The sequence below is a fragment of the Lepidochelys olivacea genome, assembly GCF_965140295.1.
Source record: "Lepidochelys olivacea isolate rLepOli2 genome assembly, chromosome: 1".
NCBI classification, from domain to species: Eukaryota; Metazoa; Chordata; order Testudines; family Cheloniidae; genus Lepidochelys; species Lepidochelys olivacea.
Window position 1 is genome coordinate 206,805,089 of NC_140411.1, and position 22,050 is coordinate 206,827,138.

The window sequence follows — 22,050 nt, forward strand, 5'->3', positions numbered from 1 at the left end:
ACCTTATACCCGTGTTTGAATCCCAGCGGGCTCTTGGCATGATGTGTGTTGACAGTTGAACTTACCCCCTGAGTTTGCAGTGGGAACTTTAAAATACAACAATGTCAAGTAAACTGCTTGAAGTGATGCTTGTTCTTCCAGGTGTCTGAGTTAAAGTACTTTCCTGCCAAGGACTGAGTGGGTCACGGAGACTGAAATCTCCTCCCACCAGGACAGGGGATTTTTTGGCAGTGGGTTGTATACATGGCGGAGGGGAAGTTGTGCTTTGCCCAGGCTGCGCCTTTCTGGAGAGAGAGAGGCCTCGGCTCTCCAGCGCTGTCGGACCTTTCCCCAGTGCTAAATTTATATTTAAAAGGCAATTTTGAAACTGGAATTGGAGCCATAATTTTGTGAACTGACTGGGATGAGATAAAGCAGATCTCTAGCTGTCACCTACTTGTTCAGATCCTGGGGGTAGGAAATGGCAGGAGGAGAGGAAGGTTTACCAAGTGTGCTAGCTGAAACAATTTGCTACAGGGAATACCTCTGTCCACAGGTCTAAATCATGAGATTGAAAGAAAGTGTCAAGGCAGACCTGAGTCATGGGAGGTGGAGTTCCCCTGGCACTAATTCATTCTTTTTCTCTGTGTCTGTGTGTGTGTATGTGTCTCTGTCTGTCTGTCTCTCTCTGTCTAGGCATTCCTGGAGCGTTACATCAATCCAGGCCCAACCCTCCAATATGACAGGGATCGCTGGTTCTCCAAGCAGTGGACGCTCGTCAGTGAAGAAGCAGTCACACGTGGATTAAAGGATGGTGTTGTTTTTGTTCTCAAGTGCTTGGACTTCAGCCTTGTAATCAATGTGAAGAAAATCCCCTTCATCAAACTCTCGGAAGAGTTCATAGATCCCAAATCTCACAAATTTGTCCTTCGCTTGCAGTCTGAGACTTCGGTTTAGGGTGCAGGGCAGTGTTCTCTTCTTCTTGTGCTTTTGGGTTTTGTGTCCCCAATTCTGACTGAAACTGGCAGATGACAAAGACCAGTAATATTTGACCATCTGCACTTTATTTGGAAGAAGGGCTGGGGGTAATGGGTTGGGATATCTATCTAGAAAGTAATATCTTAAAAGCTCACAAGGCAACTTGGTTGAGTTAGCTCAGCCTTTACGACAGAATGATCCTCCTTGTTTTCCAGGCTTATTGTAGACACTGTGAACAAACAAACAAACGGCCTTTATATTTCCTTTGGAGCCCTGCCTTGCAGTGATCAATACTGTGCGTACATCTCCCTTACTCAGGCCTGACCTGTCTCTGCGTCCTGTGCGTGTAGATTTCTATTGGGAAGTAGCTTTTTCTCATTTATAAAAGTCTGCGTATGAGGGAGTATTTACAGTTCCCCTCCTCTCAGGAAGGAGAGTGTGGTGGGTGGGGAGAGAATTGATAGTTGTTTGTAAACCAGGCTGTCTAGTGGTTGAAGAGCCCTTCCCCCTCCAGGGATGCTCTTCTCCAATAGCACTGGACCACTGTGAACCAGGGAGTAGCAGGGATGGGTTTTGCCATCTGTTTCCTTCAGTCTCTTCAGTTGATTGTATTGCTGATCATGGTACGGGCACTACTCATTTTGCAGCTGTTTGAATTATTACCAGATGTCTTAATGAGATGTCAGGGGATTGGTGCATGATGCAACTCTCCCCCTCGGCCCCTTGATCTCTAATCCCTGCCCCACTAATTTGAACATCCCATGCTCCCTCTTCTCTGTCCCCCTTGCAGCTTTCTGAATGTGTTTCTCTAGCAACGGCTCCTCTGGGGTCAGTCGTGTTATCACGTTCTCCCCACCCCCCTTTCGCGATATATTTGCACAGTTGCAGCCTGGCTGAGTAAACGTTCTCCTCGGAGGTGTGTGGCGTTTACCTAACCCTGACGGCCTGGTCCCAAACAAAGCGAGCCTGCGCAGGAATGTAGTATCGTATTCTAGAAGGGCTTCAAGAGCATCTTGAAGGAAGGGGGAATGCTTAACCCCTGTCCCTCACAGGGCCCAGAGACAGTGTGAGCAGGGAAAGGGCAGACCTTGGCTGACACATGTGGTTGAGTGCCATGGTTCCTTAAGACCGTATATATAAATGCACTACAGTATATTCATCCCCCCCACCCCCACCCTGCTGTAGCTAAGAGAGACCAAACTGCGTCTGAATGTTGCAATTGCTTTTTTAAAAAAAAAAGTCCTTGACTGTTTACCCCATGTTACTGTTCTCTTAGGTATTCGTCACCAAGCTAGCCTGGAATTTGTCTGCTCTTGGGTGAGGGAAGCTTAGCTCTCCAGAGAACATACTTTTTAAGCCTTTTTTTCTGTCAGTGCCGCTCTGTTCTCAAGGTTTTTAAACAGGATTGTTTTAAAGCTGGGCTTAAACAGAACCTCTTGATCTGAACACTCTCCCTGCACTCTGAATTCAAGGAATGTTTGGGTCCAGGTCTCCACTCCAGAGCCAGCTCCTACTTCTGTCATGAGCTAAACCAAATCCCCAGTTCCAGACGACCTCCAGACTCTGGGAGTTCAGTACAGGATCTGGAGTGGGATTTCCTGGCTTGGGCCTATGTCTAACTTTATTTTGATGAACAGGAAAGTCTGGGGGGAAGTCTCTTACAATGTGAATGTCTTTGTTTTGCTTGCCTGTCTTTGTTACAGACAGATGTTTAACACACTAAGGCAAGGGACTTAAGCAGGTCCCATTGAAGTGTATGGGACCAGTCACGTGTTCAAGCAACTTGGTGAACCAGAGCCTAAAGTGGTGATTTTCAAGTCATGGCCTATCTGTGGTCTGCCAGGCCCTTCCTGCTGGTCCTAGGTATCTCCTATGGTATTTATAAGGACCCTACCCCCTTTGTATTTATGTACCAGTAACAATTACAAAGAAGCCAAATTGCACTGGTGGTTGCAGGGTGTGGGATGGGTCTATGGGAGGATCTCTTCTCATTGCCATATGCGATGTTTATAGATATCCCCTGCCCTAAAGCACACTCAGTTCTTTCCGTCAGGCTTTCTGGCAGTTTTTGTTGGTTTTTAACAGTTGTGGCCTTTTGCTGTATATTCATTTTGAAAACGCTGTTGGTTTTGTACCATTTTTTTTAAATGAAAGTCACATAGTGTTGTGCCTGATGCATCATAAAAAGTGAGTTTCTTTAACCTTTGGATAACAAGTGCAACTGGAGAGCAGACTCTGTGGGGCAGGTACTGTGGGGGTAATTGGATAAAGCTGTGATCAGGGCTGAACTGGCTGTCTGAATTTAGGGCCCCAACCCTGGCTTAGTTGGCTCAGACGTGTGAATTTAGAACAAAAGCACCCAGTATGAATTTCCTCCTTTCATGATTCCTGCCATACCACCTCAGAACTGGAAGTTGTTTGACAGTCGCTTTGCTCAGGAAACATGTCTTTCTGTTTTTAAATGTGTGTAAGGATTTAATACAAAACCAAATAGAAGCCGAGTGTATTCACAGCTGCTACATAACCTACCTGCTGCAGTTCAAAGTGCCACCATTTCTGTCTGCCCCGGAAAGGGGCACTGTTAGCGTAAACCTCCTTTAAATGGAATGCCCTTAATTTTGTTACTGCTAATGCTTGAGAGGTCTCAACCCCCAATGAGAGAGAGAAGGTCATTTACTCTTTGCCATTTACCTTTCTGCACTTCGTTGAGCTTGGAAGGAGAGGGAAGTGGTTGGAGTGGGGGACTGGGCGCCAGGACTCCTGGGTTCTATTCCCTGCTTTGCCATAGGAATCACTGTGAGACCTTAGGCAAGTTACTTCACTTCTCTGGGCCTTCATCTCTCCATTTGCAAAAGGGGGGACCATGATATCTACCTCACAGGGATGTTGTGAGGCTAAACTTAACCTTTGTGAAGTGACTTGAGATTGTCTATCGAAGCGCAAACTGTCTTCTAATAAAGATTTGAACAGTGAAACTAGACCGGCCTGTTTCACTTGCCATTTATAGTCTGTTAATGGATGAGAATCAGGTGTCGGGGACAGCAAGATAGTGTCGGCATTTCCAACCCAATCCCATAGTCCTTGCTTTACGCTCATGTCCATGGGAAGCATGGTTTGCAGGGTTTGCTCTGAAGGGGGCTGTTTCACTCCGAATGCCCTCCCCTTTTCTCCTCTCTCTTATTGGAAAGTTCTTAAGTGAATGGAAACCTACTTTAAAATGTTTAAGCCTTTGACCATAAGCTAAGTGACCGAGGAAATTCCTATTGAACAATGTCAGGTGAAGACCAGGTAAGGCTGAGCCTTTCCCTAGGGAGTTAGGTCTCCTGGTTGCTCAGGGACGAGCGATCTCCTTGCTCCCTGCTATTTCCCCATCTCCCACTATGTAGGTTGGACTGCCAAACACACTATGTCACGTCTTTGCTCTCAGTCAGCAGCATGATACAAATCCTAAAGCCTGGACGGGTCAAGCAGAACCTCCCAAGTAGGTGCAAGCAAAGCTGCTGTGATCAGTTTGAGATCCATGGAGATTGTTGAGGTGGCTTTTCTGTAGTAAAGTGGTATGTGGTGTTTGTAGGGTGGAGTGGATGGATAGTGAAAACGGTAGGGTCCCTGGCCCCTTGTCGGAACGAAGGGGCAGATGCTTGTCTCCTGGTTCTTGCCAGTCCCATAACTAGGGCCGTAGCATAGGGAAAGGCCATGTATGAACTGAGCCGTCCACCAGAAACACAGTTGAGGTGCTGCTGTTTTCTCCCCTTGGCATGTGGGTTCAGCATGCTGCCCCTCTGCTCTGCAGGGTGAGGAAGGAATGGAATTGGAATGGACCTAGAGCAAGGGGATTGGTGGTAGCGCTCCCACCCTGTGGGGACGGAGGGGAGCGGATTTGGTCCCCAACCAACCCTTGCTGCCAGGGGGCTATGGTGACTTTCTGCCTCCACCAAGTGCGCTCTATCAATAGCGGAAGAGGGTGGTAGTGGAAGAATAGGTGGCTGCTGGTCACCTCGCTGCCCTTGGGGGCAGGGGTGCTTGAGCGCAGAGGCAGCAAGCAGAGCGAAAAGGTGGCATGACACAAGTCTTGCAATTGGGTCTGATCTAGCATAGGCCTTGACAGCGGCCCCCATTCCTGCATAGCAGAGGAATAACATAAGTGTCTTTGGATGGGGCCAGTGGTGATAAATATAAACCAGCTTTCAGCACCTCTGCCCATGGCTACTCCTATCCTCTTCCCTCTCCCCCCGCCCTCTGCTGGGCTGGCTGCCTCTGATGACCCATTTGCCAAAAACACCCACTTCCTCCTCTGTTGCTCCAGCCTCCACTCCCATCTCCCTGTTGTGTTTCTCAGGCCAAGAGCCTGGTGAGGAACTAGTAACAGGCAAGATGGATGTCATCAGGAGCACAGGCTGGAGCTCATGATAAGGCAGGGCTCTTGGGTGGATCCCATCCTCACCCCAATCTTGCCTCCCAGCTGCAGGAAACACTTCCATTTCCCCCACGCACCCACCCCTGTTGCCATGGACTCCACCAAAAATCCTATAAAATCACACCACTACCAGTTTCTTAAAAACTGGCAATTCCATTTAGCCCCATGCACTGCTTTAAAGTCTTGTTGGCATAAACGTATTTAAACAGTAACGATAAAGAAGCCTGAAAGATCACAAACTTGTTTGCACCGCTTCGTAGGAAGACTTATTCAAGTCAATTAAGCTAACATAGCTATCCCATTAAAAAAGCCTGCAAATCTGGCCTCCCCTCTTAAAAAATATAAATTGACTTTGGGTCTTTGGAGAGAACTGTGTTCTGGCTCCAGACTTTATCTTCAAAATGTCCTTAAGTTTTCAGTCTGCCATCCAATAGACATTTAGATGAATAGGAGATGAATGTGCAGATGTCTGTTTTCATGTTCAGCTTGTATTTGTACGTGCTGTCCCCTTGTAGGTGTGTGTATTATTCCTGTCTAATGCCTGAAAAGCCAGGGGTGGTGGTTCAATAATGCCCATTAGGACTGTATGGAGAATGAAGCACTCTTGGGATGGAGTCATAAAATTACTTCTGTAAGGGGGCTGTGTGGCTGCGGGTGGGCAATGGGATGGATACACAGATCCTTTCGCCTCCCGTCGGCTGGCTCCGACTCCATTAAAGATGATGACCACAAGTTACCGTCTGACAGGTGTTCAGTAACCTGTGCAACTTCAGTGTTGATCTGTTCGGTTCCTCTTGGGCCAGGTCTCCACAGCACCATGACTGCCCACGAGTATGGCCTCTCCGAGGAAGGGGCCCGTTAATAGAGACCGAATTTTCACCCCACGTGGCAGGGCAGTGTGTAGGGGAAGCGTTGTGTCTCTGCCACCTGTGCCTGTCCTGGGCATAGAGAGGACTGAATTCTCTAGGACTGTTGCTCTGGCACCTTTCACCAGCACTAACTAATTCACTGGGGACGGACGGACGGGGACACACACGGACACATGCACACACGGACACACACATGGACACACTCGTTTTGCTGTGGTTCGCTGCCTGCACGGAGATCTGTCTGTGAAGGATTCTTACACTCCTCTGTGCCTATATCTTGTAATGAATACAACGTTATTCTGTACTGGGGGCCAGGATCTCCTGGCTCCCACACAACTCTTCTGATCACTGTGTAATGTACAGCCTGGTACTTTTTTCTACATAAACTGCATATAGTAAGGTGGGTTCTGCTGAGGTTTTCTAATGAATAGACACTAACCAGCCTCTTGCTGCACATGTGGCTTTAACTGCAGTGTTACATGGTCTGAAATAAATTCTGAAATCTGTTTTTGTTTTCCCCCCCCCCCCCTCGTCCCAGTTGTGAACTTGAGTAGCAAACTCCTGGTGTCTGTGATGTTCATGCACTGTGTGTCTAGCAGAGTGAATTGTTCTGTTCCAAGCTGGGTTCTCTTAAGTTATAGCTGGATGGTTTTGTTTTTGAACTGAAACATTGAAACCATTTTACACTTTGCATATTTTGTACAGTAAAAATCTGAAAATAAACTGAAAACAGAAATTCTGTGCTCCTACGTAGTCTTCTTTTGATTATTTCAGCCTGAGAAACGTCTTCCCCCTCTCTCTCTGAGCGTTCTTTATGCCTTGAGAGTGGTACCCTGTAAACAAGTGCCATAGCCTTTTCAGGCTAAACCTCCAATCAGCCTCATTGCCCAATTCTAGGCCTCTTTCATCTGTCCTGCCACAATAGGGGACGTGTTCATTTATCACTCTTGAACAATGAGACCTGTAGGAGGCTGTGCTGAATGCCTTAAAAAATCTCAGATTCGTGGGAGGAAATACAGGACATGGGGCTGGAGCGAACTGGCAGTGGGGGAAAGGAGTTAGAATTCAGTAGGTAAAACTACCTGCTCCCTTTCATTTACTTGGAGCTCGCGCCACCCGGCACACAACCTAATCATGAAGTACCAGAGCTGTTCCTCAAACTCGCTGGGACTCCTGATTGGAGTCTGACCTCCACTAGAGTCTGAGGGGGCCGGGGGAACAGCTGGAGCAGCAGTTCTTAGGGGCGGTGCCTTTGGTGTCTACAGAATTCAGGCCGTGTTATATTCAAAGCAACCAACCAATGTAGCTCTTGGGCACTTTCTCAGCAATAAAGCAAAAAGGTATTGCTACCACCACTCTGGTTACACGACCCAGCTTACAGAGCCTCACCTCTCATCTGTTGCCAGAATCAAGGTGGGGGAACAGCCCTCCAGCAGGTCTTGTCACCAGCTGGACTTGTACAGTTTCCTTGCAGACTGAAGGAACAAGAGTGTGGAGTGATCCCACGGGCACTGCAAATGGTGGTCCCGAAGCACTTGGCCTCCCGGCTTCATCCCGCAAGCTGTCCCCCCACCACAGGCCAAGCGTGTGCCAGGCTGCTGTCAGCACTGCTGGAGAAATGGTTGGAAAAATCCACAGGATGCTGCTGTGCTATGAAAAATACAGTGCAAGGGTTGCAGAGATAAGAGCAGTTAATGGATAAACATTAGTGCAGAGAGCCTCCGAAGGGGATTGCTCCTCCTGGGATTACCAAACGAGGTTACAAAGCATTAATTTCAAACCAGTAGGAAACAGGAAGGGTGGTGGGGGAGCACTTGGCACTGCTCAACTCCACTCCACTCCTCTCCTCTCCTCTCCCCCCCCCCCCCCCGGCTTCCTGATCCTTTTCCCATTGAGTGGTGTATCCCTCTGGGAGCTATTTGCCCTTGTCCTGCGGTGCCGTTTGTGGTGGCCAGCCCTGGGAGTTGCCTAAGGAGCAATCCCTGGTGCTCTGAAAGAAATAATAGAGGGACTGCAGTGAAAAATAAATTACAGGCACGAATGAGGGCAAGTTGCTCTGTCCCTCCCTCCAATAAATAATGAACCTCAGATTTTCCTGGTGGTGCTGCAGTCACTGCTGGCCACTCCTTGTGCCTGAGAGGAGCTGCCAGACTGGATCAATCCCAGTGTCCATCTACTCTCCTGTCTCTGGTAGTTGCTAGCAGCAGGGGCTTGAGGAAGGGGTGAGATCCCCACAGCAGGCTGAGGTTGGGTAATCTACCCCTCATGTTAGGTCTCATCCTGATCCTGATGGAATCCCTAGTCATGGCCCCTGGCCCTGCTCCCCACTCTCCTGGCTCAAGGAGCAGAGGTGGTGGAAGGAACTGGCTCGGCGGGAGGTACCTGCTCCTACTGGCCTCTACCTGGCTGCCTCTCGTGTCTGGATCATAGGGGGAAGCCATGAGCTTATCGGAAATATGGGGCTGAGGCTGCAGCTCCAGTTCAGCCAAACTCCCATCAAAGTCATGTGGGTTTAGCTTTGTGTGTGCGCCCTACGCACAGGATCCAGCCCCACGACTGGTAACTAATAATGCTAAGCCACGCTTGTTTATCACCGTTTTGTGGAGTTTAAGTTCCTTGCTGGGGTCGCTCTGGGAGCGTGGACCTCTGGCCGCCCTCGTCCATGGTGCCCTCCGCACGCAGGGAGGTAGAGCTTCAGGGGCTGTCCTTGGGCAGGACCGAGCCAGCTGTTGGAATGGCCTCTCGACTCTGAATGAGACTAGTAGGTCCACTGACGTGTTGGGACTAGACCCAAAATTCAGGGCTGTTCAGAAAGCAACTCCTCTTGAGAGCTGTGCAGGGACGTGTGTATGTGTGTGAGGGGCACACACACTGACTGGAGAAAACACTGTGTAGGGGCATGGTCTACCGGTTTTACATGAGCTGGGCGTACAGCGTGGGTGCTCTGAAGCACTGCAGGGAGTGATGGTACTAGCAAACATGGCTGCTGCATGTCCCTCTGTCCTAAGGTCTGAAGTTAATGGCTTGGCATTTCTCCTGGCAAAACACCTTGTGTTGGCTGAGTAGAGGGGTAAGGTTTCACGGCCACAGAACCAACCTTCTGCTTATGTCACTGTCCTTCATTGCTGGTATTGAGCCACGCTGGTACTCGCTCCAGCATCCGAACTAGCAGCTAGTTTTCTCTGGGAGGTGTGGGAAGAGCCTAAGCTTGGGGCCAGTCAGAGGCATGGGTGCTGAGTATTTGGGCCCTGAAGCACTGGAAGGGGTGGGGTATCTTGGGGAATAGGATCCCTCTGCAGCACGCTATGTCACATCAGGTATGCAGAAAGGGCGGACGTGTTGTTGGGATTGGCCAGCAGAGCGTGGTGTTGAAAGATTGATCTGAGTTTATCTTGGACTAGGAAAAGCCCTGGGCTCGGGTTACAGCAAATTCTGGTACTGGCAGATAAGCTATCGGGTGAGTGTGTCTTGCCCCTTGTGTCTCTCTCACACACACACCCCATTGGTCTGCTACACAGGCACACAAACGTGCACAGCATGTTCGGGGGGAGGGGGAGGAGGAGGATGGTGTGATACTGTGTGTGTGTGTGAGAGAGAATATGCACAAGCAGGATTCTCAGCAGAGCCATCCCTAGGAGGGTGCAGGACCCAGGACAAATCAGCCTCCCCACTAGTCTCCTCGCTGTCCAGCCCCCGCCCCTGTCCGCCCACCCTCCACTCTCCTCCTTGCCGCCCGCCCGCCTGCCTTCTCACCTGAATATCAGGGGGGTAAATGGTGTCCCGATCGTACATCAGTTGGGACAAAGGGCTCTATATCAGGACAGTCCTGATTTTATCAAAATGCGGGGGGGCCCCCCAAAGCACGGGGCCTGAGGCAGTTGCCCCAATTCACTGCATCCAAGGGACGGCTCTGATTATCAGTTACTTTTACAAAGGAACCAATGTCTATTTCAGATCCCATGCCCTATATCTAACTCATACAGCCCTGATTCATGTATACTTGTTGGCCTGCAGTAGTAAATTATCAATAATGCTGAGATGCTGCCTTAGCATGACAGGAAGAACCGTTTGTCCAGGTTTCCCAGCTTTCTGAGAGTAATGGCACCCCTGTGAAGAGGGCTTTCTCCAGCCACACATTAGATATTGATCGCTAATCAAGTAGGTCTACCAGGAAGTACGACCCCCCTCCCTCCCATATGCTTGTACCACCATTAGGCCTAACTCATAATCCCTGACCTGTGGGAAATTCCTTCCCAATTCCACATATGGTGATTGGTTAGACTCTGAATCTTTGAGCAAGAACTAGCCAGCCAAGCCCCTGAGAGAGAGAATGCTCTGTGCCACCTCAGAGCCCTGCCTCACCCCATCCAATGTTCCTTTGCCAGTCATGGCTGTACATAATACTTCAGAAGGAGATTTAAAAAAAACCCCTCCCATGATGCATTTGGGGGGAAATTCCAGCTGCTGGTGGCTGGCTGAAATCCTGAGGCATGAGCTTTTAGGAACATAAGACACTTGTTGCTTGTTCCATTTGCTATGCACGGAGATCAGCTAGATACCATGACCCTGAATTACTTCTATTTTAGTTTAAGGGAAACAAGAAAGAAAAGGCAAGTCAGTAGGAGAGAGCTGTGTGTGTTTGTCTTCTCTGTAACATGCTGCAGCATCTCCGATTTAGGGCATGGCTACGCTACAAACTTTTGCCAACACAAGTTATGGTGGCATAAAGCTTTCGCAGTTTGTATATCACTTGGGTACGTGCATACCGGGCTCCTGGCATTTGGCGGTGTGTGTACTCACTAGGAGTGCTTCTATGGATGCACAGTGCAGTGCACCATGGGTAGGTATCTCACTGTGCAACTCACTGTCCAGCCCGCTATGTTTTGGGAAATTCTGGCAATGCATGCTGGGGCAGAAACGAGTCACACAGGGGTTGACTGGTACTGCAGGATCAAGTTCCCATAATGCTACTTTCTCAGCCCCATAATGCCATCACTATTTTTGCACCAAATTTGAATATCCCATGGATCCAGGCAGGACTAGTTACGGGCCATCATCTTTGACAGCAGCATGGAACCTGCACAGCTCTGCACTATTATCATGAGTGTTGCAAACACAGAATGCATGGTCCACTGGTATTTGCAGCACCACAACAAGAGCCATGGGGAACATGATGATTTCCTTGAGGGCAGACTGCTGTGGGACATAGCAAGAACCAGTTCAAGATTTTTGGTGGTATTCATGAAGCAGCTGCAAAGGGTGGAGCACCACTTCTGCACCTGAGAAATGAGCACTGACATTGTAACGCAGGCTTGGGATGACGAGCAGTGGCTGCAGTACTTTTGGATGTGCAAAGCCACGTGAGCACCATGTGAGCCACCTGTTCAGGGAGGCTAGCCCCTGGCCCCGCCCCTTCTGCTCAAGGCCCCACACCTCCCCTGCCTCTTCTACCTCCCTCCCCTGCTGGAGCCCAGATCCCGCCCACAACCGCAGGTGCTGGTCCCTCAGCCCCAGGCTGCTGGAACGCCCCCAGAGCACTGGGCGGGTGGTATGGCCCCAGTGCCCCCAATCCCAGTGCTCCCAGCCCCAGAATTCTGGGCCGCACAAGCACTGGCCCCACCCCCCCGAGTCCCAGCCCCAGCTCGGGCCACAGGGGAAGAGCAGGAAGCAGGAGGGGGTCTGGGGGCAGAGCATGGGTGGGGGCCACGCCTAGCTGTTTGGGGAGGCTCAGCCTCCTGTGGCTTGTGATACCTACCATCCATGCAAGGCCATATTCCCGGATCTGTGTGCAGAACTCACCCCAGCCCTCCTGCACAGGGACACCAGAATGAGCTCTGCACTGACAGTGGAGATGCAAGTGGCTGTCATATGTGTAAACTTGCAATGTCATATTTCTGCCAGACATTGGGAAATCATCTTGGAGTTGGAAAATCCACTGTGGTGGCTGTTGTCATACAAGTATGCAGGGCCATTCACCATCTCCAACTATGCAGAACTGTGACTCTTGGCAACATGCAAAACCTAACGAATGGATTTGCAGCAATGGCGTTCCCAAACTGTGGTGGGCTGATAGATGGCACACATATCCCTATTTTGGCACCAGCCCACCTTGCCAAAGAATATACCAACAGAAAGGGCTACTTTTCTATGGATTTGCAAGCGTTGGTGGATCACCAGGGACATTTCACTGACATCAGCATTGGCTGGTCAGAGAAGGTGCACAATGCTTGCATCTTTAAAAATACAGGACTGTTCAGAAAGCTATGAGTAGGCACTTTCTTTCCTGACCACTGGATTACCATGGACAATGTTGAAATGCTAATAGTGATCCTGGAGGACCCAGCCTACTCCTTACTCCCCTGGCTCATGAAGCTGTACACTGATCACCTAGACGACACCAGGGAGTGATTTAACTATTGGCTCAGCAAATGCAGAATGACAGTTGAATGTGCTTTTGGTAGATTGAAGGGATGCTGATGTTGTTTACTCACAAGATTGGGTCTCAGTGAGAAAAATATCCCAATGGCTGTAGCTGCCTGCTGTGTTGTGCATAACATCTGTGAGGCAAAGGGGGAAAAGTTGCAGATGTGGTGGAAGTGGAGTGGCTGTCTGCTGAGTTTGAACGGCTAGGCACAAGGGCTATCAGAAGAGCTCAATGTGGAGTTGTACGGCTCAGGAAGGCTTTGAAAGAGCACTTTAACAGCAAGCTGCAGTAACGTGTTGTGATGGGCTGTGCTCTAACTGGCCCTGTACTTTGGGGCTCTGTTAGGAATTGTGCAGTGTTTGGTGCACATTTATGAGTGTAGTACTGACAATGCACCTATTAGTTTTGTGGTGCATGCTGTACATTAATGATTAGTAGCAATTGGATGTCAAACATAGTGAATGTCAGTGAAAATGAGGTAGGATCAGAGGGTAAAATAGGGAAAGAACAAGTTAAAAATTACTTAGACAAATTAGATGTCTTCAAGTCACCGGGGCCTGATGAAATACATCCTAGATTACTTAAGGAGCTGACTGAGGAGATATCTGAGCCATTAGCGATTATCTGTGAAAAGTCATGGAAGATGGGAGAGATTCCAGAAGACTGGAAAAGGTCAGATATAGTGCCCATCTACAAAAAGGGAAATAAGGACAACCTGGGGAATTACAGACCAGTCAGTTGAACTTCAGTACCCGGAAAGATAATGGAGCAAACGATTAAGCAATTTGCAAACACCTAGAAGATAATAAAGTGATAAATAATAGTCAGCATGGATTTGTCAAGAACAAGTATTGTCAAAGCAACCTAATAGCTTTCTTTGACAGGGTAACAAGCCTTGTGGATAGAGGGAAGCAGTAGATGTGGCTTAGTACGGCTTTTGATACTGTCTCGCATGCCCTTCTCATAAAAAAACTAGGGAAATACAGCCTAAATGGAGCTACTATAACGTGTGTGCATAAGTGGATGGAAAACTGTTCCCAGAGAGTAGTTATCAGTGGTTCACAGTCAAACTGGAAGGGCATGTTGAGCGGGGTCCCTCAGGGATCAGTTCTGGGTCTGGTTCTGTTCTATGTCTTCATCAATGATTTAGACAATGGCATAGAGAGTACACTTATAAAGTTTGCAGATGATACCAAGCTGGGAGGGGTTGCAAGTGCTTTGGAGGGTAGGATTAAAATTCAAAATGATCTGGACTAACTGGAGAAGTGGTCTGAATAGAATGAAATTCATTAAGGACAGATTGCAAAGTATACTCCTTAGGAAGGAACAATCAGTTGCACACATGCAAAATGGGAAATGACTGCTTAGGAAGGAGTACTGCAGAAAGGGATCTGGGGGACAAAGTGGATCATAATCTAAATACGCGTCAATAGTGTAAGACTGTTGCAAAAAAAGCAAACATCATTCTGGGACGTATTAGCAGGAGTGTTGTTAGCAAGACACAAGAAATAATTCTTCCGCTCTACTCTGCACTGATTAGGCCTCAACTGGAGTACTGTGTCCTGTTCTGGATGCCACATTTCAGGAAAGATGTGGACAAATTGGAGCAAGTCCACAGAAGAGCAACAAAAATGACTAAAGGTCTAAAAAACATGACCTGTGAGGGAAGATTGAAAAAAATTGGGTTTGTTTAATCTGGAGAAGAGAAGACTGAGAGGGGACAGAACAGTTTTCAAGTACATAAAAGGTTGTTACAGGGAGGAGGGAGAAAAACTGTTCTCTTTAACCTCTGAAAATAGGACAAGAAGCAATGGACTTAAATTGCAGCAAGGAAGGTTTAGGTTGGACATTAGGAAAAACTTCCTAACTGTCAGAGTGGTTAAGCACTGGAATAAATTGCCTAGGGAGGTTGTGGAATCTCCATCATTGGGGATTTTTCAGAGCAGGTTAGACAAACATTTGTCAGGGATGATCTAGATAGTCCTTAGGCCATGAGTGCCGGGGACTGGTCTAGATGACCTTGCAACGTCCCTTCCAGTCCTATGGTTCTGTGATTATCACACTGTGTCACTGATCCTCTGAGTTGCATTACATTGTACAGTACCAATAATTGGGTACTTTTATTACCAGCAGGCATCCTGAAGCATATGTTGGGAACTAATAAAGAAGAATTCTTTCCCAAACAACACAGTTTTATTGAATGATGAAAACACTTAAAAAAAAATAGCCACAAAAAATCCCATGTTGTGCAAGTTAAAAGCAAATATGTTAAAACCTTAATAAATGTATGAAAAATAGCTTAAAGAAGAGGAAGGAACATTCTTGTTCATTTTAGCTACTCATTCATCAACTGTGGCGCTCTCAGGTCAGTGTATGTGAAGCTGTGCTTGTCCTTACTGTCCCCTTGAGTTGGGGGGGAGGGGAGAGGGCTTGCAGACCCTGATGCCGTGTGGAACATTTGAGGGAGTGATGTAAGGAGGCTAGACTAGAGTTCTCCATGGACTGCAAAGGGAAGCAAGCCTGGGATTGTTGGACCTCTAGGTCCTCGGGAGTCTGCAGCCTCTGTGTTCGCTGCCAGAGAAGCCCCATTATGTCCTGGTGCATCTCCCTTTCCTTTTCCTGCTGGGACCTGTGGGCTGCTCTCCTGTCCGCTCTGTCCCTCTCCATACGGTCTGCAGTATTCACCCACCAGGCCCTCTGCTCACAGTCCACTGCCGCACTGGCTTGTGGGCTCTTGCAGAACGTGTCATCCCGATTCCTCTCATCTGTATCTGGCTGAGGTATTCTGTAGGTGTGGATAGGGAACCCTTCAAGGCTGCAATGTTAGCAGCTGCAGATAAAACACGCAGAGGCACCATTGTCAGTATAGTCACAATGGAGAGTGACCGTTAAGGTTCAGAACTCCCTTCCCTTGTTCCCCTGAAGTTTTAAGTAAGACATGCCCATTGTCACGTCTACTTCGGAGTGCTTGTGCCTGGCACCACTCAGCACCAGCAGTTACCTCTTCTAGTACCAGTAAATCAATGAAAAGCCAATAGCTGTGTCCTGTTAAATTGAGAGGCACCTCCCATACATCTGAAATGGGAAATACATTCACGCGTTGGTGGCGACTCAGTGGGTGCTCCGGGGCTGGAGCACCAAGGGAAAAAATTAGCTGGTGCTTAGCACCCACTGGCAGCCAATCTCTCCCCTCCCCACAGCGCCTCTCACTTGATTGGCTGTTTGCATCCCTGGCCTTTGGATAGGCCTACTGCAGTTCCTTCACTTTCATGGGCTGCTGCTGCTGGTCCCTGCCAGAGCCCTTCTCCTGTAGCCCTCATGCAATCTGCTCGTAGCTGTTACTGTTTCTATGGCTGGTCCCTAGCACATCATCTTCTCCTCACAGGCCCAGGAGAGCCAACATCTACTGTCTACTCCAGGCCAATGCATGTCTGGAGTGTGTAGCTGGCATGGTAAGGTGGATGACTGCATACAACAAAGGAGCACTGCTAGGCGTGCTTGCCACGCTGGACAATCAGGAAAAGGCATTAAAAAAATTCATGAGGTTTTAAAGCGTAAGGGGGGAGGGGGCTTCCAGTCTCCATGAGCCCTGGGCAGTGGAGTTCACAATTGTGACCAGAGTGGTCTGTGTCGGGCATTGTGGGAGAGCTGCTGGAGGCCTCTGAGGGTCAACAGAAGTAACACAATGTCTGCTCTTGCACTGCATCGACCTCAGAACATCGACCATGGCTCAGTCCCACTCGGGGAGATGGTGTTATTGGGTCGCCGTAACGGGGTGCTAACATTGGTGGGAGGCACATGTAAGTGTAGACACATGCACAAGTAAATTGGTGCAAGGTAGCTTATGTTGACTTAACTTTCTAGTGTAGACTACTCTATCAAGTTAAGTGTAGAAACCAAGGGTGGCGGGTAGCATAAGCCGGGGAGGGCTGTGCCTCCTCAAACAGCCTGGAGTGGCCCCGCCCACACTCTGCTCCCCCAGGCCCCCTTCTGCCTGCTTCCTGTTCCCTTCCTGCTCTTCCATGGCAGAGAGCCTGGGGCAGGCTGGGCCTGGTGCTCACAAGGCCTGGGGCTGGGGCTGCTGGGACGGGGGCCACACTGCCTGCCCGGCACTGGGGTTGAAGGTGCTGGGACTGTGCCTCACACTCAGCACTGGGGTTGGTGGGTGCTCCAGCCACACTGCCTGCCTGGCACGCTGGGGCTGGGGGCGCTCTGTTCGCGCTGCCCGCCCGGCACGCTGGGGCTGGGGGCGCTCTGGGCCTGGGGTTGGGTCATGCTGGGCCGGGGCCAGTGCCCATGGGGTTTGTGCTTGTGCTCTGGGCTCTGGCGGGGAGGGGGAGGGGCCGAGGACTAGCCTCCCCCAACGGCTCATTCACCCTCTGCCCATGGTAGAAACATAAAAGTGCAGAGCTCTTAAAACAAAGACATGACAGACATTGCCACATGCACAATGCTACTCTTTAAGCCCTAATATTTTTCCTCCTTCCTCCTTTTACAAGGCGATAATCTGACTCCCAAGGGGACACATGCTTGTGTGCTGATCGCATTTTAGTTTTTTACTGCTAGTAAAGGTAACCTCAGTGGGGAGTGGGCAGGGGGCTTCCTGGTAAAGTGTCTTTAATCACCTTAACATTTCTCAGAAAATGTTTTAGGGCCAGCACAGAACTGCTTCACATGTTGGAACAGCATGAGCAGTACAGACATATGCTGTGGGCAGTCCTTAAAAGCTCTGGGGGTATGTGTGTGTATCTGTCTGTAGTGTGGTGGAGAGACAAGGTGGGGAAGCAGTAAATCTTTTGGTTTGGTTTTTGCAAAGGCCAACCTTGAGTTCCTGGGCACCGAAAATACTCAGCCCAATATTTATACCGACTTTGTTGTTCTGTAACTATTGAGGGGGTGGCCATAACTAGTTTGCTGTTGCTTTGGAGTGCTGTCAGTACTGTGGTTTTGTATGGGATTTTTTTTAAAAAGAAATTCTGACTAATCTGATTAGTGGTTGCAACTCAGTAACCTGGCTGCCGAATTATGTGTGTTTCTATGGAAATAACTGGGTGGGGGCCTATGACATTTTGGATTCAAAGCTTAAAAGAAAACCTAGGAGCAGGTGGCAATTTGGTGTTTGGATTCATTGTCAGGTCAATGTTGAGCCACCCACCGAGGACATTATTGGAGTACGAACTGGAGCTACGTTGCATCTTTAGTTACTGCAGGTCACAATCTGGGAAGAAACTCTGCTTTGCAACTGACCAGGGCTTTGCGACAACTGGAAAAGATCCTTCCCCATAGAATTCATCCCAGGTTTTACTCGCTGAGGCAGGACTAGTCTATGGGAGTTCAGTGGGTGTCCATGCAGTACAGACAGGAACAGTAAAGCTCCCTCATGATGGAGTCTGTTGGGGCCTGACAGTGGTTGTGCATTCAAGGGCCTGAATGGAATTTCACAGCAAGGGGAGCTCAGCGTGAACCAAGCCCACTAAGTGTCTTGCTCTAGGGAGCCCGCAGTGAGCTGGGACACTGCCCTGCACTGTGTGTCAACCCTATTCCCCCAAAGCAAAAGGAGCTCTGGGTCCTGTTTGCCCTGGACTCTCCCCTAAGGAGGGGGAAACATTATTTTCTGCAGGTTGGCTCCTTGGGAGCAGCCATCTCCTCTCCCTGCTTTCAGCTGGGACTGCGTAATGAGTCCCAGACCCGCTTAGAGCAGTGATCCCCAAACTTTTGAGGGTCATGTCTCCCCTTATCTCTGTCCCCATTCCCCCAGGCTGGGACTGGGGCTGGGAGCAGGGCTGCAGCTCCGGGGGGAGGGGAGGACTCAGATAGGGGTAAGGGGGCCGAGGCTGGGACTGCAACTGGGGGTAGGTCTGGGGTCAGGAGCAGGGATGAAGCTGCGGTCAGGGGCCGAGGTTGGGGGCAGGAGCGGAGCCACAGCTGGGCCCCTGGCCAGGTGCAGAGCTGTGCCAAGGCTGGGGATGGGGCCAGGTGCAAGGTCGGGACCTGGGGCCATGGCTGGGGGCGGGGCCGGAGCTGGTAGCACTCCTCCCCCACCCCTCCCCTCCCCGTGGGGCTGGCCTGGGCCCGATGCACCCCCCAGAATGTTTCTTCACATTCTTCTTGGGGGGCACACCCCACAGTTTGGGGACCTCTGATTTAGAGGCAGTTCCCCGGCTTGGAGTGGATGGGGAGGTGGCAATAGCAGCTCTGTGGGTGCTTCTCGGACCGGTGGGTTTGTGAGCAGCAGTGTGGTCGCCTGGCCGTGACAGAGCACGGAGATGAGCTGAGGTAGTGGGGACAATTTCTAGCCCTGTCCTTAAATGGCCGTTGACAGCAGATATTGGAGGGCAGGAGAGGAGGGAGAGGGAGGAACAGGAGAAAATTGGCATAGGGAGAACTCAGGAGAGAAAGCAAGGGACAGAGGGGGATAGATGGAGAGAGAGAGAGAGAGAGAGGAAAAAGAGGAGGACGGAGGCAAGGGATAGCTTGATTTCCCCCTCACATTGGTTTTCCCCTGGTGTAAATCCATTGACTTCCTCCTCACTTACCCTGGTGAGAGCGAGCACTCTTCCATGGTTATTGCTATTCATTAGCTAAGTTGAGTGGCAGCTGTTTCATGCTTGACAAGTGGCTATAAGATGTAGTAGTCATAGGACCCAAGAGACTATGGTCCACCAATTGCAGCACAGAATGCCTCAGTATCCCACCACTTGTAGAATAGAACATCCTACCATCACAGCATGGAATACACCAACATCCCACCAGTCACAGAAGGGAACATATTAACATTCTAATCGCCCCTTTTTTTCCAAAAGAGATATTGCCCCATTTTGTAAAATCACAGCAGACAAGGTACTGAAAAGAGACAGAAAACTACTGAACATTTGGGACATTCCAGATAAATGAAAAAAATGCATTTGAATTAGCTTTCCCTCCTACTTTCTTCATTGCCAGAACTGCCTCCTTCTCCCCTCCCTTAAAATGTTACTTATTTTTTAAAATGGCAAAAACCAGAAGAGAATTAAACATCTGTAGCTTTTTAATTAAAAGGTAAAGTTAAAAAGATCCCAGATGATATATGGGTGAAGAGAAGCAGAGAAAGCCCTGTTTGAAGACTGGGGCGGGAGAAACGATAGTATCAAAAGCAACTTCACAGGCCACAGGGATGACAGGTGTATATTTAACTTTTTATTTTATAATACAAAGAAAAGCTTTCTAGTCCAATTTATGAAGCACTGAAACCCCACAGCACAGGATACAACATCACCCATCAGTTTCTGCATGGAACGCATCCATGTTCTAAGTGCCCCCTTTCCCAAAATAAATATTGCCTGATGCTTTAAAATGCCTTTTTGTATCAGTGTAGCTTTACCCATACAGCTGCACCAGTGCAAGACACATGGTAGGTGGGGCTCGCACAAATGCAACTCACTCCGTTTTACACTGGCACAGTGCATCTATGGGAGAGGTTTGCACCCGTGTAGCTAATGATGCAAATATACCTAACGTAGCCAAGTCCTTAGAGCAGAAAAGGCACTGAAAAGAGGCATGCAGAAAGCTAGTGAGCATTTGGGATGCCCCATTAGTGATAATGACCGGGAAGGGATAAAATAACGAATTTGCTTTTCTTCATGTTCACATAAATTAATTATACTGTCAGATTACAAATCACTGTTTCAGTGTCTACTCATGTTGGAATTATCCTTCCATGAGCCAGTTCAGGCCAATCAAAGAACTGCTCAACTGCATCACTCAAACGGCTCCTGGGAACGGGTCATAATTTCAGAGAGAGAGAAGCCGATCAGGAAACAGTATAAATAACTAAAATGTGTTTTGTAACAGGGATTATAACAGGGGTTGCAGTAGTGTTGTGAATGGTGAGGACAAAAATGCATGGGATCTTTATTCCCTTGTAAACTGCAAACCCTTCTGATTAGCCAGGAAGGGTGAAACCCTGCTTGTCTTACTCATGTGTGTAGCCCCAAGGTGAAGGCAAAGCTGGTAGTCTTCCCACATGAGGATGCAAGCAGGATCTGTCCCTTAGTGGTGAACTGAGAAGAGAGACTGAAAAATGTTGGCTTTACCCTTTCCTGCACTTTACAATGCATAAAGATGACCTCAAATTTACAAGAAAAATCCTGCTTGCTATTTACACGAGGCATCCCAGATCCTCACATCCCTCTCTGTGCTGGAGGATCTTGGGCAGAACTCTGGAGAGCCTGAACCATAAGATCATCTCTGGTGGCTGTAGACAGAGCTGTGACTCCCCTTCACCTCAACCAATGGGAGAAGGGTTAAGACTTAGCACCCCCTTTCCAGGAAGCAGTAAGAAAGCAGGAGACAGCTCGCAGCACAGCCTAGAGTGACATCATCCTTCAAGTCCTCCAAAGATCTCACCAAGTCTTCTAGAACGGAAAGGGAAGTGAGCGCTTGATGTTCCAAATGTTAATACTGTACATAGAAAATCCCCCCTGGCCCCCCCCCACACACGTATTTTAAACCTTTGGGACAGAAGCAAGAAAGGGCAGGTATATAGATATATGTAGATATAGATAGCGCTATAAAATCTTGCTTTGCAGTTCACTTAGACAGAGGCAGTTTCTGGAGTGTAAATCTTAGCTCTTGTTGGGCTAATTCACATTAATACAGTGACCCAATGAGTCCTGATTCTCATCTCACCTCCACCAGTTTTACATCGGTGTTAATTTCATTGACTTCAATAGTTACTTCTGACTTGCCCCAGTGTAAACAAGATCATAAGGCTCTGTATCTCTAGTAAGAGAGAAGAAACAGACCCTAACTAAGCTAAAAAGGCAAGACAATTTGAGGATTACTTCCTAAGGGTAAGAATGTCCTCAGATTGTCCTTCTCTTGCACTAAAACCTAATAAAGCAGGACAATTGAAATCTACAGGTGAGGGAAATCCATGAGCCCTAAAGATGTCACGTTGGTTTATGTGTGGATTTCTCATGGATGGCCCTGCATTCTGCTAGATCAAGTTTCTGACCCCTATTGTGAGTGACCCTTTGACTGCAAATGAATGCTGTGATGTACTTTAGACTAGAGTCTGCAGCCAAAAGAGGCTGCACCCTTAGTACTAAGGGATGTGTGAACATTTATGTGGAATAGAACTTTCAAACCCAGTCCCACGACTACTTAAAAGCCAGACAATTTGATCCTTTCACTGATGGTTACCACACCAAAATTATTCATCCAATGAGTTTGTCTAGTGAAGCTGAACAGACCTGTCCCCGGCTGACAATTTGTTCACTGGAAAAGATGCCATGCAGGAATAAAGTTCCGAGGACTCTAGGGTTGTACAGTCATATGGAATGGGAGGGTTTTAGGGTGGAGTACTATGAATGTTTCTTTTGATCTCCACGTGTGGCAGGGTG

General features: G+C 48.7%; 1 protein-coding gene across 2 annotated transcripts in view; it reads left to right on the top strand.

Moving 5' to 3' along the window:
- The window catches only part of VANGL1 (VANGL planar cell polarity protein 1), a 52,874-nt gene extending 45,904 nt beyond the window's left edge, over positions 1-6,970 (top strand). For both annotated transcript variants that reach the window (XM_084647128.1, XM_084647127.1), the window contains exon 8: positions 676-6,970. In XM_084647128.1, coding sequence (XP_084503254.1) covers positions 676-936 — 261 coding nt within the window. In that variant the 3' untranslated portion in view covers positions 937-6,970. The remainder of the gene's footprint in view (positions 1-675) is intronic.
- Positions 6,971-22,050: the final 15,080 nt, after the last annotated feature.